This window comes from Miniopterus schreibersii, assembly GCF_964146895.1.
Source record: "Miniopterus schreibersii genome assembly, chromosome: 12".
Taxonomy (NCBI): Eukaryota; Metazoa; Chordata; class Mammalia; order Chiroptera; family Miniopteridae; genus Miniopterus; species Miniopterus schreibersii.
The window spans coordinates 44,218,954-44,236,785 of record NC_138112.1 but is presented as its reverse complement, the minus strand read 5'-3'; the positions used below and the strand labels follow the sequence as shown (position 1 = coordinate 44,236,785).

The 17,832-nt window shown below is 33.7% G+C and overlaps 1 protein-coding gene across 9 annotated transcripts in view; it reads left to right on the top strand.

Annotated features, from left to right (window-relative positions):
- Positions 1-17,832, top strand: part of BTBD10 (BTB domain containing 10) — a 59,831-nt gene that overhangs the window by 29,242 nt on the left and 12,757 nt on the right. For all 9 annotated transcript variants that reach the window (XM_081153240.1, XM_081153236.1, XM_081153235.1 and 6 more), the window contains 4 exons: positions 8,779-8,975; positions 11,340-11,625; positions 15,156-15,258; positions 16,913-17,033. In XM_081153240.1, the coding sequence (XP_081009366.1) occupies positions 8,822-8,975; positions 11,340-11,625; positions 15,156-15,258; positions 16,913-17,033 (664 nt within the window). In that variant the 5' untranslated portion in view covers positions 8,779-8,821. The remainder of the gene's footprint in view (positions 1-8,778; positions 8,976-11,339; positions 11,626-15,155; positions 15,259-16,912; positions 17,034-17,832) is intronic.

The window sequence follows — 17,832 nt, the reverse complement described above, 5'->3', positions numbered from 1 at the left end:
TGGAAGTCATATTCAGAGCAATTAGACAACCATGGTTCAAGTCACTTTTAGCTCTCACTTGAATTATTTTCAGTTGCCTCCAAATTGGTCACTTGAACTCTACTTTTGCCCCCTTTTTTCTGTTGTCAACTTGATCTGATTTACATTTCAGTGGTACCTATTTTACTCTGATCAAAAGAGAAACCTCTTTAAATATTCCTTCAAGGTGCTTCATGATCTGGTCCTAGTCTTGTCTCCCTGAACTCCTCTCTAAAACTATTCTTGCTCTCTGTGCTCCAGCTATCTTGGCCTTCTGGAATGCCTTGAAAAAAGCCAGCGATTACTCTTGCGACAGGGTCTTTTAACCTACTCTTCCCTCGTATGGTCTCATAATTCTGTTTCTCGCTCCCTTAGGTGTTTCCTCAGACATCATCTCTTCAGAGAGTCCTACCTTGACCAATCTTTGTAAAATAGAGCCTTTCACCTTAAAATGATGACTCTGTCCTCTTTGCCTTGCTTTATTTTACCTCGTAGTACTTATCACTATATGACATTTAAAGTATTTATTTTATATATTCTGTTTTTCTCTACTAGAATGGGTTAATTATAGGTGCAAGAGTTTGTTGGTTATATCCACCAGAACTAGACTAGCAAGTAGCATATGATAAGTATTCAATAAATATTTGGTAAAATGAATACATGATAAAACTAAAAACATTGCTGGGAGGAGGATAATACTTTTAGTTATTACAGGGTTTAGTTACATTGCAAGCACTTGATACCTATTGATGATTTAAAACCATAGTATTTTAGAACTAAAAAAATTAGCAGTATGAAGACTCAAATATTATAGCTTTAATTCACAGACTCCTCAATATATAGAGGTCCCTAGCAACATTTTTGTTTATTATAAAAGTTCAAAAGCCAGAAACAAGGTAATAGACATTTTTAAAAGCAAAAGAAACCTATCTCCTTCACTGATTGCATGAAATTAATTTTTATCAGTTGGGAAAAGTTTAACCTTGATAGTAAAATGTTACAGTTTTGCAATTAAGAGGTATTTTTCTGTCAAAATTTTGATATCTAGTTCTTCATTTCATTTCAAAGAAAAGATGCTCTTAGAGCAATCATACAGCAGTATATTAAACTTGCTTCTGCTACTGCTTCTGCCTCACTAGATTTGCTGACATATCGAACAATGGGATTTTAGGAAGAAGAGAAAGATGTTGGGATTTAGGACTAGTATTAAAACTATTCTTGGGCTATATTTCTTGCTAAAGTTGGCTTTTGTGGAGCTAATCTGGGAATAAGTATCATTTAAAATATTTCTATGGGAAAAATGTATATAAAAAAAAGACTTATAGATGACCTTTGAGAGCATAACCCATTCCTCAGTTGAGAACTGCCCCCATTTCAGTAATTAGGTTTTATTCTTTGGGAAACTGACCATCTATTAGGCAGAACAAAAAGCTAATTGACAAAAAGGGGGAAAGAGGAGAGAAATCTGCGTTAAATCTGTTGAAAATAGATTTAGAAGTTTGATAGCATTTCTTGTCATCACAGTTACTGCCACTATCATATAGATTGGCAAACATTTTCTGTAAAGAGCTAGATAGTGAATATTTTTGACTGTGTGAGTTACAGAGTTTCTTTGACAACCATTCAGTTTGCTGCTATAGAGTGAAAGCAGCCATAAACAGTATATAAATGAATGAGCATGGTTGTGTTCTAATAAAACTTTATTTACAAAATTAGTTAATGGGTTGAATTTGGCATATGGGCCATAGTTTGCCAACTCTTAAAATTGCTTATAAGGAGCAAATGCAAATTAATTGCTTCAAAAATATATTTATATAAAATCATTTAAAAGGTTTAGTTTAAAAGGACAGAACATAAAACATTTTTATAGTAATAAAAACAGCTTATTTTCCCCAGAATAAAAATGTGACTTAAAATATTAGCTCTTTAATAAGGATAGACTAATTCAAATAGCTAAGAACATCTAATATGAAATTTATAAGGATGCTTACCTCATCTTTAAGAAAAAATGTTTTTTTCTTGATTAAATGTTTAAAACACCATATAAACTATAAAGCTGTATCTATGTCTACACAGACACATATATGTTAGAACTGCTTGGCTGTTGTCCCATGGATTTTGGGTCATTGTGTTTTCATTTTCATTTGTCTCAAGGTATCTTTTGATTTCTTGCTAGAGCTCATTATTAACCCATTCATTGTTTAGTAGCATGTTATTTAGCCTCCAGGGATTTGTGTGTTTTTCAGTTTTCTTCTTGCAGTTGATTTCTAGTTTCATACCATTGTGATTGGAGAAGATGCTTGATACGATTTCAGTCTACCTAAATTTATTATGTTGTGACCTAACATGTGGTATATCCTGGAAAATGTTCCATGTTCACTTTAAAAAAAAAGTGTATTTTGCTTTTGGGTGAAATGCTCTAAAGATATCAAGTAAGTCAATCTGGTCTATTGTGTCATTTAAGGCCACTGTTTCCTTATTGATTTTCTGTTTGGAAGATTTATTCATTGATGTCAGTGGGGTGTCTGTTGACCTCTCCCTTTATGTCCATCAATATTTGGTTTATATATTTAGGTGCTCCTACGTTGGGTATGTAGGTGTTTACAAGAGTTCTATCTTCTGCCCGGCCGGGCATGGCTCAGCGGTTGAGCGTCGACCTGGGATCCAGGCGATCGAGGTTCAATTCCTGGTCAGGGCACATGCCCGGGTTGTAGGCTCGATCAATGACTCTCTCATCACTGATGTTTCTATCTCTCTCTCTCCCTCTCCCTTCCTCTCTTTGAAATCAATAAAGCTATATTTAAAAAAAACAAAAAACCTTAAAATTAAAAAAAAAAAAAAGAGTTCTATCTTCTTGTTGGATTGATCCCTTTATCATAATGAAATGCCCTTCTTTGTCTCTTATTTATGGCCTTTGTTTTAAAGTCTATTTTGTCTAAGTATTGCTACCCGAGCTTTTTTATTTTTATTTTTTTGGTTTCTATTTGCATGAAATATCTTTTTCCGTAACTTTACTTTCAGCCTGTGTGTGTCTTTCAATTTGAAGTGGGTCTCTTATAGGCAGTATATGTATAGGGTTTGCTTTTTATCCATTCAGCCACCCTTTTGATTGAAACTTTTAGTCCATTTACATTTAAAGTAATTATTGCTAGGTATAGTGTTATTTCCATTTTATTAAGTGTTTTCTGATTGTTTTTATAGTTCTTTGTTTTTTTTCTTATTCTCTTGTTCTCCTCTCTTATATGTTGCTATAGTATTATGTTTGGCTTCCTTCTTATTTCTTGTAGATTCCTTACAGATTAAATCTCATAGATTTTAGGGTTGTTGTTACCATGTGTTTCATATATATGTCAAGCTCTGTTTATAGCAGTCTGTTTTAAGTTGATGGTCATTTAAGTTTGAACACATTCTAAAATCACTACAGTTTTTACTCACTCCCTCCATGTTAATGTTTTTGTCATTTTTTTTTTTACCTCTTTTGTGTGTTTGTATGTATCCCTTTATATTGTTGTATTTACACATTATGTTTGATCTTTTCTTCTTAAAGAAGTTTCTTTAATATTTCTTGTAATTACTGGTTTAGTGGGGGTGAATTTTTTTACCTTCTTGTGTGGGAAACTCTTTCTCTCACCTTTGATTCTAAGTAATAACCTTTCTGGGTAGTTTTGGTTGTAGGCCTTTGCTTATTATCACTTTGAATATTTCCTTTCATTTCTTCTGGTGTGCAAAGTTTTTGTTGAGAAATCACCTGACAGTCTTATCAGAGCTTCCTTGTAAGTAACTTACTGCTTTTCTCTTGTTACTTTTAAGATTCTCTCTTTATTTTTAACCTTTGGCGTTTTAATTATGATGTGTCTTGGTGTGAGCCAAGTGGTCTGTAAGAAAAGGTAGCGGGGGGGGGAAATATATATATATATATGGAAATTTTAAATAGGATAGTTTAAGGGACCTCTGGGACAACATCAAGCATACCAGCATTCATATCGTAGGGGTACCAGAAGAAGAAGTGAGAGAAAGGAATGGAAAACCTATTTGAAGAAATAATGACAAAATTTCTCTAACATGATGAAGGAAGTAGACATACAAGTCTAGGAAGCACCAAGAGTCCCAAACAAGAAAAACCTTATAGGTTTTGTTTTCCTGCTGTTTTGCATACCTGGTAATTTTTTATTGGATGCCATACATTGTGAATTTTATCTTGTTGGGTGCTGGATATTTTTTTATTCCTATAGATATTCTTGAGCTTTGTTTTAGATTTATTAGATGTGACTAGAGCGGTGCTCAGTTTAGGTCTAATTATTTCCTGTTTCAGAGCCAAGATCCTTTAGACTCTCTCCCCAGTGCCCTAGGAATTATGAGGTTTTCCAGCCTGATTGGGAGAAATGGGTTCTTTATGAGTCCTAGGAACTGTTTCCTCTAATCTGTTGAGTTGGTTCTTTTTCCAGCCTTATGTAGTTTCTTCATAAGGGTGTGCTGATTGGTACTAAGCTCAGTATTTGAAGAAAACTCACTGTAGATCCCTGAGGTTTTCTGTCTGTGCTGCTTCCCCTCTCTAGAACTCTTTCCTGAGAACTCTAGCCACTTATTGTCCCAAACCCCTCAACTCCATATCTTAAACTCAGAGTTCACCAGGTTTTGCTTCCTTATATTTACTCTGGAAACTCTCTTAAGGTTAATAATTTGGACAGTTGTTGGGCTTATCTCATTTGTTTTTCATCTTTGAGGGATTACTAGACAGTGATGTACTATGTCTTGCAAACAATTGTTTCATATATTTTGTCCATTTTGAGGAGTTGTTTCAGACAGGAGAGTAAATTTAGTACTTGTTACTTTGTTGTTGTTGTTTTCTGTGTAAATGCACCACCACTTTTTTTTTAGTCCTCACTGGAGGATATATTTATTGATTTTAGAGAGAGGAAGGAAGAAGTGGGAGAGAGAGAGATACTGGATAATGCTCCAACCAACTGAGCCACCAGCCAGGGTATACCACTACTTTTTTTATCCACTTGTGTATTGATGGGCACTTGGGTTGCTTCCATATCTTGGCTATTGTAAGTAATGCTACAGTGAACATAGGGGTGCATATATTCTTTTGTCTATTGCATTTTTTTTAATGGCTGAATAACATTTTATCACCATATAGATGTGCCATAATTTAGTTGACTGATTCCTTATTTTTGGGCATCTAGGTAATTTTGTTCTTTCTCTTTCCCCTCAGCTTTGTTGAGATATAATTGATATATGATATTGTGTAAGTTTTAAGATCTACATGTATTGATTTAATATATGTGTATATTGCAAAAATGATTAATATAATAAGGTTAGTTAGCATATCTGTCCTCTCACGTAGATACTTTTTCTTTTGGTGGTGGTGAGAACTTTTAAGATCCACTCTCTCAGCATTTTTAAAATACACAATACAGTATTGTTAACCATTGTCACCATGCTGTATATTACATCCCCAGAACTTACTCTTCTTATAATTGTAAGTTTGTACCTTTTGATCACCTTCACCCATTTCTTACACCCCTACCCCTCATCCCTGGCAACTACCAATCTCTTCTCTGTTTGAGTTCAGTTTTTAGATTCCATGTATAAGTGAGATCATACAATATTTATCTTTGTATGTCTGACTTATTTCACTTAGCTTAATGCCCTCAAAGTTCATCCATGTTGTTGCAAATGGAATAATATTTCACTGTATATAGTACCACAACTTATTTATCCATCCGTCACTGGACACTTACGTTGATTTTATGTCTTGGCTATTGTAAATAATGCTGCAGTGAACATGGAGGTACAGATATCTTTTCAAGACAGTGATTTCTTTTCCTTTAGATATCCTTCCAGAAGTGGGATTGCTGGATCATATGGTAGTTCTATTTTTAACTTTTTGAGGAACTTTCATACTAAATCAACATCCAGTATATGGTGTTTTTTTCCTTATAGCCTGGATTCATGGGTTCGGGAATCAAGGAGTGGAAATGGGAGTAGTACCACTCACTATTACCCCTAATGAACCGTTAGCAAAATTTTTGCTTTCTGTTCCCTGGACCTTATACTCTGCTGGCCTAGAGATCTTGATTCCAGAAGGTAGGAATGCTTCTGTCAGGAGTCACCACAATGCCTCCATTGAGCTGGAAGTTAATACTGCTACCCTGCGGGCCACTTTGGGATCCTGATTCCTCTTCATTTCTAGGCAAAGAAGGGAGTTACTGTGCTGGCTAGGGTGATTGTTCTTGACTAACAAGGGAAAATTGGACTACTACTCCACAGTGGAGGTGTGGAAGAATACAGACAATCCCTTAGGGCATTTCTTAGTATTACCATACCCTGTAATTAAGGTCGATGGAAAACTATAAAAACCCAATCCAGGTAGCACTGCTAATTGCCCTGACACTTCAGGAATGAGGGTTTAGGTCACCTCACCAGGTGAAGAACCACAGTCGTTGTTACTTTGTTGGCTTGAAGCAGATTTGGAGGCTGATATACTTTTCATCTCCTTACCTGCCCTCAATTAATGTGTATCAAATTCTTTTAAATGCAACATGAAGCAGAAATATCTCCTCTGAACTTGCTCGTCCTCATTTTATTTTGTATGCATTATTTTTACTCTTAGATTGCTTTCCTGATCTAAAATTATTGAATTAAATAGAGTAGGACATAATTAGTCTTTCATGACAATTTGACTCTGAAGGTCTGATTCAGTGTGCATTCCATGTGGGAATGGAAAGAAAGGATGAAAGTGTATTATATCTTTTGCATTCACTTAAAATCTAAACAATTTAGAAATGAAGCCAATATTTCAAGAGAATGCTTAGCAGTAGTTCATCTTTTAGCTACAAAGATGTCTAGTTGAAATGTGTTTTCAATTAATCAGCCTTCTTGGCCCTTACTTAAACTGAACATTTATCCTGCATTTGCCTTAGTTGTCGTCGTGTTTGTACACTGTGTATTAAATTGTCAATTAGATTCTTATTTAGAAAATGTGCTTAGCACATTTATAACGTATAAGCTAGAAGAATTTGAGGAGTTACTTTTTTTAATCCTTGTTATATTTGTACAGATTCCTTTTTATTTCCTAGTTTAGGACATGAATCAGAAAATCCATTGTTTCTAAAGTTTTTAACGTAAATGCAATAGAATCTTTTGATTTGTTCTGTTTCAAGAAAAAGAATATGTTCCAAAGATACAATCCTACTCTGATCTTTTTCAGTAGAAAGAAGGTGGGAGTAGAATTTTTCTTTTCTATAGTTTTATGAGAGACAAATGACTGATAAAGGCTGATAGGTTGGTTGCCTTTATTTCCCTAGAAGTAACTCTTAGGGTAAATACAAAGTCAGCCCTGTCTTTTTTCTTTGTAGTCTGTTACAGTGAAGTGATAACTGATTTTCATAATGAAAGAAACCACATTTTAGTGGAAGATTAAATTTTAAATAGTGAAGGGGAGCAGAGTAATATTATGGAAGGGGCACTGGAATGAATCAAAAGGCTAGTCAGCTTATTTATACTTCATTTAATCTTCATATTAACATTAGAAAGTAAGTAGGATCTACATATTACAGATGAGAAAACTAAGCTTCCAAAATGTTAGGTAATATTCAACATGTCGAGCAATTACCTATTAAAGGACAATTTGGTTCTAAGTCTTTATTATACTAAAGCCATGAAGTTCCTTCTGTTCCTTCTATTTCTATAATACACTTTCATATTTTAAAACCATGAACCATGGCATATACCAAAATGATAAATTTCCAAAATACCTTAGGTCTGGCTCTCTCATTTTTGTTAGTCAGTTTTCCTACCTGCAATGTATTCTTATTATTAAAATCTTATCTATTTGTCAGTGCCTAGTTCACCAGTAACTAATTGACAATGATTTCTTCTTCTGTGATCTTAAAGCATTTATTATCTATCATTTGTTTATTAGTTATATACATATTGAGATATATTTAGTCATTTTATATTTGAAATTTAGGATAACTCTTGAATTGTACATGTTTATGTATTACTGCTACACTTAAATCACGCTCCCTGAAGGAGCTTCTGTACTGCATGTATCGTAGCATTGTATGTATAGCTTAATAAGTAATTGTGTGATTCTACCAACGAGACAATTTGAGTTAGTTGTCATTCTCCATTATTCACGTCTCATGGGCAAATTTACTCTACACATGATGTTTTAAAATTTTAAATTCTGTGACTTTACACAGCTGATGCTGGTAGGCTTTTTAGAGAAATGTTTTAAAAAATGTCCAAAAGAGCAGTCAAAATCAAAATGTGTTGATTGAAGTTAGCATGTAGACTTATTTTATTTGGCAGAGAGAGCTGTTCCTTTGCCCCACACCTCAGTAAGAGTTCCAGAAACTGGTTTATTTATTTATTTTTAATAACCTCTTTTCTCTCTCTTTTTCTCCCACAGTCAATGAAATCAAAAGAATATTTGAATAATATTTAGGTGATTTGGGTGGTCGCTGCTGCTGCTACTAATACTACTACTACTTACTCAAAAGTCAATTAACCTTTCTAGGCTTTAGTTTTCTTATCCTTAAAACTGAGTTGGATTATGTGATCTTTAAAGATAGAGTGCCCCAGATTTTATAAAACAGAAGTTTGAGGTAGATTAGGTTGATTTCAGAATTGTAAAGTAGCATTTGATTCTTGCCCTTCAAAATATTAGTTTTATGTTAATTGACTTTTTTTAAGTGTTTGTGTTTCATGTTCTATTTTTATGGTTAATTTTCTTTTGTAACTTACTAGTACTCCCTCACGTGTTGCTAAAGGAGTTGTCGACCACACCAGAATGAGTCTACATGGTGCTAGTGGGGGACATGAGAGATCAAGAGATAGACGAAGGTCAAGTGACAGATCACGAGATTCATCTCATGAAAGAACAGAGTCTCAACTCACTCCTTGTATTAGAAATGTCACTTCTCCAACACGACAGCACCATGTTGGTATGTAGATCAACTAATCTTTCTAACAATTTTTGAAGTATGCATTTACCTTTTTAAAGTAGTAACTGCAATGAATTGTGGCTAATACTTCAGAGAAAAATTGACTTTTTTAATCAGTTGCTTCTATTTTAGCTTAGCTTGGTTCTTGCTGTGCAGAAAAAAAAAACTGCAACATATCAAATGAAACCTAAAAATGAATTTTTTAAAGAATCTGGGACAGACTTATTAAAGAAGTAATTTGAAAAGCCTTTATAATTCTGATATGTAGGTTTCAAATTTTTTCAAATTGATTTTTATCTTACGAGATATATACAGTGGTTTATTTTAAAATAGTTTGTAAATTATTGTAAAAATAGCCCGGCTGGGCGTGGCTCAGCGGTTGAGCGTCGACCTAGGATCTAGGCGATCAGGGTTCGAGTCTCTCTCTCTGCCCAGGTTGCGGGCTAGGCAGCCGATCAATGACTCTCTCATCATTGATGTTTCTGTCTCTCTCCTTCTTCTTCCCTCTCTCTGAAATCAATAAAGGTATATTTTTAAAAAAATTAATGTAAAAATAAATATCAGTAATAAATTTACTAGAAATATAAATAATAAATTTACTATTACTAATAGTAGTTATTGATAGGAAGTCTTATTTAATCATCCTAGAAAAAGGAATTAAAAGCTAGAATAACCATCAGAGTAATTTATTTTGATTTTTGACAATATATTTAATAATAAAAATAGAAGATGGGCCCAGCTGGTATGGCTCAGTAGTTGACCGTTGACCTATGATCCAGGAGATCCTGGTTCGATTTCTGGTCAGGGCACATACCTGGGTTTTGGGCTCAATCCCCAGTGTGGGGCATGCAGGAGGCAGCCAATCAATGCCTGTCTCATCATTGATGTTTCTCTCTCTCTCTCCCTCTCCCTTCCTCTCTCTCTCCCTACCTCTCTCTGAAATCAATCAAGATATATTTTTAAAAAGAATAGAAGATGAAAGAGAAAGTGCGAAGTGTTTTGCTTTCTTGGCAACTAGCTCAGATCTTTCTCTTCCTACCCATTGCTATAAATGAATGTGTGTGACTATAAAACACTAGTCTAAAGCAGAGATATGTAAGCAATGTGAACTTGCTCATTTTCATTTTACTCTGGGAAGGGCCAAATTAATACCTTGACTTACTATATGAGGTAGTTTCTGATTGTTACAAAGCAAAATCATTTCTGTTAGGGTCTAAGTATGTGTAGAAGTTGACAATATCTAAGTAGGTCCTTAAAGTCAAACTAGTACTGATAAGCCAAAAAAAGTGAATAAGAGATTTAGTCTGTTATATGCAAAGTTCAGTATATGGGAAAAATAGTAGAAGGATATAATTATTTTATTACTTTAGCAAATTCTGCTTTTGGGGTGCTACCAGCATTGTGGAAACAGGCAATAAAACGGAGGTGTCAGAGTATCTCTGGAGATACTGCAGATCTAATTATATAATCAGTAAAACTGTACAGAGTGTTCTAAGTAGCCTGAGTCATGGAGGAATTTGGCAAAAGCTGATGGAACTGAGGGGATGGAGGTACATTTTTAGGTCACCTTTAAAGTGTAGTGATCTAGCCTCTAAAGGAAACTTAATCACAAAATCTTAGTTTTAATTTCTCCTTTATAGAATGTTGAAACCTACCTATTAAAATTATAAATAATAATTATGTGATCCTATAAAACTTGTAGCAGTGCTTTATTCAACAAAAGTGAAAATGAAAAGAAAGCAACATATCATCAGCTATTAAAGCCACATAATTAGGTAGACATTAAAAATCATTTGAAAAAATAAATACTTCTTGCTATCCTTATTCAACTTTTTTTCTTCAACTTTTTTTCTTCTATCAGACCTTCCTTTTGTGAGATAAATTGCTGGTTTCAAAATGCCTTTATTAACACAGCAATATTCCAGAATTTGTACTTTTTGTTCTCAGAATAGTATGAATACTTTTAGTATTTAAGGGAGTTTAAATTGGTATTCTTACTAATCTTTTACTAACTTTCAGCGTTTACTTATTTGACTTGTGATTCTGCTCCTTGGGTTTCTATATATTTTTAAGTAGAGTAATAACATAAAATTTACCTTAATTTTGATCTTAGTGTGGGTCAATATTAGTAAGCTATACATTTTTTGAAAAGTCTATAAAGATTAATTATTTTAGAAAACATTTTGATGTTTTTATTCCTGGGAAATATTTATGGTGTTCTGTGAAAATGTTATTTGAGATAAAAAGATGGAATGCTGTGATTTAAAACAAGTTTTCTAAATAAAAATATTTTGAAAGATATATATGGATCTTGGATTTTTTAAAAGAAAATTTGCATGACTTTGTTTAACATCTTTATTTCAGAACGAGAAAAAGATCACAGTTCCTCTCGTCCAGGCAGTCCTCGTCCTCAAAGAGCATCTCCAAATGGTTCTAGTAGCAGCGCTGGGAACAGCAGCAGAAATAGTAGTCAGTCAAGTTCAGATGGTAGCTGTAAGACATCTGCGGAGATGGTGTTTGTATATGAGAATGCAAAAGAAGGAGCTCGGAATATAAGAACATCAGAACGAGTGACACTAATAGTGGATAATACTAGATTTGTTGTAGACCCATCCATTTTTACTGCACAGCCAAATACAATGTTGGGCAGGTTTGTATTATTGCAGTTCTTTGTACTATTAATTTTAAAACACTTATACATTATTTCTTTTTTTTTCTTTCATTTAAGTTTACAGTAATCCTATGTTGGAATGTAGTGTTCCTATTTTACAGATGAAAGAACTGAGCTTTTGAAGGTTAAATAACTTGCTCAAGTTAATACAGCTAGAAAGTGGTAGAGACAGTTTTTGAACATGATTTTATTTCTAACAATCTTTGCTGTACCAGTCAGAATAGTAAATGTATTAGCTAATGAAGACAGGATACTAAAAGATTTCTGCAGGCTGAAACCATAGATTTCATCAAAACAAGGTCAATTTAACAGTGGCAATGTTTCTTTACCTGGGACTCCCAAATTCAGCCATCAAATACAGCAGGTATTGGTCTTGTTGAAAGGGAAAACGACCCAACAATTTGGTTAGCTAAAAAGTCAGCATTTGTCAGTTTGATATTGATACTTAAAAAAATGAATGTTCTTAACAGTAGTTAGTAGAATGGAGAAGTAGTCATTAGAAGTAGTCATCTTTGCTCTAGCAGGTGTTGCTCAGTGGTTAAAGCATTGGCCCATCCACTGAAGGGTCACAGGTTCGATTTCCTGGTCATAGGGCACGTACCTGGGTTGCAGGATTGATCCCTGGCCCCGGTCGGGTTGCATGCTGGAGGCAACCAATTGATATGTCTCTCTCTCTCTCTCTCTCTCTCTCTCTCTCGATCTCAATCTCAATCTCTTTTTCTCTCTCCCCCTCCCTACCTCTCTTTCACTCTGGCTAAAAAAAAAAAAATTATTGGAAAAAATGTTCTCAGGTGAGGATTAACAAAATAAATTTGTTTTTTTTAAAATAACAGATGTCCATTGTTTTTGTTTTTTTTTCTTTTTTTAAAAATATATCTTTATTGATTTCAGAGAGAGGAAAGGAGAGGGAGAGAGAGAGAGAGATAGAAACATCAGTGATGAAAGAGTCACTGATTGGCTGCCTCCTGCACGCCCCCGACTGGGGACGGAGCCTGCAGCCCGGGCATGTGCCCTGACCGGGAATTGAACCCCAATTGCCTGGATCCCTGGTTGATGCTCAACTGTTGAGCCACGCCTGGCTGGGCTAAATTCCTTTCTTTAAAATTAAAAAATAAAAAGAATTAGAAATAGTCATCTTCTCATCTGTGCTCATATAGAGTAACAGATTAATGTAAAGTTCGTAGTTATTGGAACTGCAATCTAAGAATGATACAGAAAATATAGACTTCATTTTTCAACTTTTCCAAAACTAGGATTGAATACCTTTTAATTTTAAAGTTATTATCTTTTTCTCTTTGCTCTAATATAAAATGAGAGGGCATGTATATGAAGTAGAAGTTTACATGAGGTAAAAAAAAATTTGTTTTTAGGTTACATATGAATATTTGGGATACATGCGTACTTTCGTGTGTGTGTGTGTGTGTGTGTGTGTGTGTGTGTGTGAGAGACAGAGAGATTTGCCAGTCTCTGAATACAGAATAAATGCCCGCATATGAGTAGATAAATATTTTCTTTTACCATTGGCTTTGCATCTGTGAGATAAAAATACCTGAACTGTAGGCTTTTATGTATTTTTCAGTAGATTATTTGATGGAAGCTATTAGGAGGATGACTTGACACTGTTAATACTTTATTTTTTACCTGCACTTTAAAGAAAGTTAAAAAGTAGATATTTGATATTTTGCTTCAGCTGCTAAGCCATGTTTTCTTTAAAAAAAAAAAATCCAATATATATATTTTGTGTGTGTCTATATTGATCTGAAAAGTAGTTTTCTCCTTTTGTGAAAAGTTCAAGTGTTAGAGAAAATTGCATGACATTTGATTCCTGAAAGACTGTCCTTTTTACATCAGTGAAGGTTTCTTTTCATGTGAATTGAACAAAGCATATCTTTGGGGTTGAAAATTAATATTCATGGGGACTGTAAAAAGCAGTTGCATTCTTTTGGAAAGTGAAATAGAAAAGCTTTGTTCTTCATAGGTTTATATGTTATAACAAAAAGAGAAACCATTTAAATTGGGAAATTGTTGAGTAGAATACTTAGATCAGCCATATTTACTTTACTAATGGTGGTATCAGGTTCAAACGTTCTACTTTTTTTCCCCATGTAGTTAAGGATTATCATTTATTCAGAGATTATCTCCTCCTCATTTTTTCTTGTTAGAATGTCCTGCCTTTTATGAAAAGATAGTAATAGCAGATGGTACATAAATGCCCTAACTTATTCGCAAACTTTTGGCAGCCCCCCAAATTTGTTCTGAAATTTTGTCATCAGTGGAATGCTCAGATATGGAAATCTCTGGAGTAGATGTTTTTGGAGGAGGTCTTACTTTCTTTAATCACACTTTAAAATTTTTCTTGGGCCCTAGCCAGTTTTGCTCAGTGGTTAGAGCGTCGGCCCGAGGACTGAAGGGTCCCAGGTTCAATCAGGTCAGGGGGCCTGTGGGAGGCAACCAATCAATGTCTCTCTCTCACATCGATGTTTCTCTCTCTTTCTCTCTCTCCCTTCCACTCTCTCTGAAAAGCAATGGGAAAAATATCCTCGGGTGATAAAATAAAAATTTTATTTACTTAAAAATAAATAAGTAAATAAAATTTTTCTTGTGAGTAATGCATTAAATTTTTTTTTTGAAGGACATATTTTGCAAATTGCCTCTTTTCTAAATGGTTACTGTTAAAAGCCAATAACATGACCTGAAAAAATATGTCCATTTGTATTTTTCTTATGTATAAATTAATATTAAGAGCTTTTTACTTATTTGTTTCATCTTTTTATTCTCTTCTTAACTTCTTTATTCCTGTCTGCCCCAGCATTTGATGGCTAATTTTTCAATTCTGGGATGCAAGTGTAAGAATTTTGAGCAAGATTTTTTATATTTGAGGTTAAGATTGTGAAAAATAAAACAACTAACCTGCTTATACTATCTTGCTTTTTCGTAGTTTACTGTATGTACTGCATTACAGTATTAACTTTGCAAGGACGATCACAGTTTTAAGGAAAAGGCATAAACAATATGATTTCCCTTTTCCTTTTTTTCCCCCCTTCTGGTATTAGTATAAAAGTGACCTTTCCCCCTCAGTTGATATATTTTTTTCCCCCTGAGGAGAAGGAGCTGGAAAGTTCTTTAGCTTCTGAATTTTATCAATTGATAATTGCTTGTAGGGAATCTACAGTGGTGGGCAAAAGTAGGCTTACATTTATAATAAAAATAATACAATAATAAATAATAATACAAAAATAAACTGTGTTTCATATACTCACAATTGTAAATCTCCTTTTACCCACCCCTGTATACTACTGTTCCCTCCCATCAAAAAGGAAATATTTTAAATATTCCCTTTGTTAATTATGTTTGCCAGAATAAATTTCTGATAAAAACTCTTTAAACTAATTTAATGATATAATTTAATACTTAAATTATAATTCCTTTTTAATTTTGTGCATGAAATCAATTTTCCCTTATGAAGGAAGTATCCTATTGATATGTTTCTTAATTATTTACTGTTATAGGATGTTTGGATCTGGCAGAGAACATAACTTTACACGTCCCAATGAGAAGGGAGAGTATGAGGTGGCAGAGGGAATTGGCTCCACTGTATTTCGAGCTATTCTGGTAAGTTTTTGTTTCTTGTGTGTTTTGACTTAATCATATGACCCCTTCTTGGTAAGTACTTGAATTGAAATCAGAGTTCGATTTGGATATCTTTATGGAGGTATGTAGGATATATATATATATATTTAAATAACGTTCAATTCATCTTTATTTTAGTACATAAAAACAATATAAATAAACGAGTTTTATGACCTTTGGGAAGATAGATAGGGTAGTGGTGATTCATCTCTTGGGTCTGCATAGGCAGTTCTTTCAAGGGTGTAATGTTAACATATATGGAGTCATGCTTTTCCTCTGTCCGTAACTCTCTTAAATAAAATAAATCAATCTGAGAATGAATGTGGCTACTTGAATTCTAATATTTTATTGCACATAATCAGCAATATGGATGTTCCTGAACACTTAAAATTAATCTCTAAAATGTATTTGTTAGCATCACTGTTTTAAACCTTTATTTTTATTTTGAGGTTTTAACTTTTTATTTTTGAGGAATATTTGAATTACTGTTATAGAGTCCCTACTTGTAATTTCAAGTCAGTGATAAAGCTTTCATTATAGTGTGTGACAGTTTATGCCACAATCTAAAAATATGGTTTCCTCAAATAGTTTTGGGGGAAAGGGGAGTGAGAGTCTTGAGGTACAGACAGGAAAGGTATAGCTGACTTGAACAACACAGGTTTGTTTCCACTTACATGCAGAGTTTTTTCAATAAATAAAGTAGATGCATTTTCTCATCCTTATGATTTTAATAATTTTCTTTAGCTTTATTGTAAGAATACAGTATATAATACATATAACATACAAAATATGTGTTAATTGACTCTGTTATTGGTAAGGCTCCTGGTGAGTAGTAGACTATTGTTAATTAAGTTTTAGGGCAGTCAAAAGTTATACGCAGATTTTCCACTGAACGGTTGGTACCCCTAAGTGTGGTGGTGTTCAGGGTCAACTTAATTAATCTTGATTGAGTTGCTAGTACTCAGACAACCAGTTGTTAGTACCAGACGATATCTTGTTTCCATTGTGTTACTGTGGAGCCTTGAGGCAGATCTTAATTTGGGGGGAAGTGCTTCTTTCAGCGGCCCATACTTCCGTTTCACCCCTAGTGGAGTTGACAAGTAAGGAATATTTTTGTTACTCAGCTATGGAGTAACTTACTTGTATTTGGAGGTAGCCCCTAATAACATTTTATTGAAATAATTACTATTGATTGATTATAGTAATATGGGAAGCACCAAAGGATAGTATTTGGAAGAATAATATCTAATTGTGTGTTCTCTTTTACATATTTTAATACTTGGATATGACTTTGAAGTTCTTTACTAAGAACTTTAAATTTTGCTCAGTTCTTTAGGTAATATTTAAGGTAACTTAAAATATGTTAATTCAACTTCCTTACCTTTAAAAAAAACTTAAAAATTTGTGGTAGTTATATAGAAAAATAATTTGTAGAGGGGGAAATACATATGAATTAGCATGATATAGTAGAGAAAAGAGATGTATAAATAATGGAAAGATTTAGGTTTTTATCTTACCTCTGCTGTTAAATCTGTGACTGGGTGAGTCAGTGAAACAACTAGGCCTTAATAATAAGTTTTGGCTATCTCATGCTTCAGATGCTTTATGCATTCTTGCTTTCTTTCTCTTTTTTTAGGATTACTATAAAACAGGAGTAATCCGTTGTCCTGATGGCATATCTATTCCTGAACTGAGAGAAGCGTGTGACTATCTTTGTATCTCTTTTGAATATAGTACTATTAAATGTAGAGATCTCAGTAAGTATGCCGTTTTGTATGTGAGTAATTTGTAGTTATACTATATTGGAATAAAAAGGCTGAAATAGTGCTATTTATCTAGACATCAAATATTTGTTTAACTGAATTGTAAAGCATTCTAGTACCATGAAGATTATTTATGGAAGTTTACTGAGATGTTTATGAGATCCTTGTGCAATTTTCTTTCCAAAACTTTTTTCCAACTTTAATAATTTATTTTTTTGATAGACTATTCCAGATTTCCTCATCGACTGTCTCCTCTGTAGTTTGTCACCAGTCTTTTATCTCCCAGCATGGGAGCCCTGGCTTTGGTGAAGTGTGGTGTTTGGCTTTATTCCTCAGATCACATCAACAAAAATTTTATAATTTTTTTGTACTTAACATATAAAATACTATTTTAACCCACTGTGGAAGATACAAATAATTCTCACAAATAGTTATTTGTCATTAAAGATCTTAGACTGAGTACCTAGACTTCATTTATGCAAAAAGTTAAGGGACTTCATTCAGGAACTTCAAACATAGTCTCAGAGCAAGGTCTAGAACTTTGGAATCTTATCTCTGATTGATATTCTCTTTTCACAACATTCTTAACCAGCCACCATTTCACTGTTACTCCATGCCTAAGAAGAAAAGATGATTATATACAGAAAGTCAAAATAGCATATGAGAATTATCAGATATTGACTTGGATATTAAGTGGTTGGAGAAGTTCAGAAGAAAGGATGGTTATTGTGGGCTACAAGGTTTGGGGATGAGTCCAGAGGATACATGTGGTAAAGAATGAATAGGAATGATT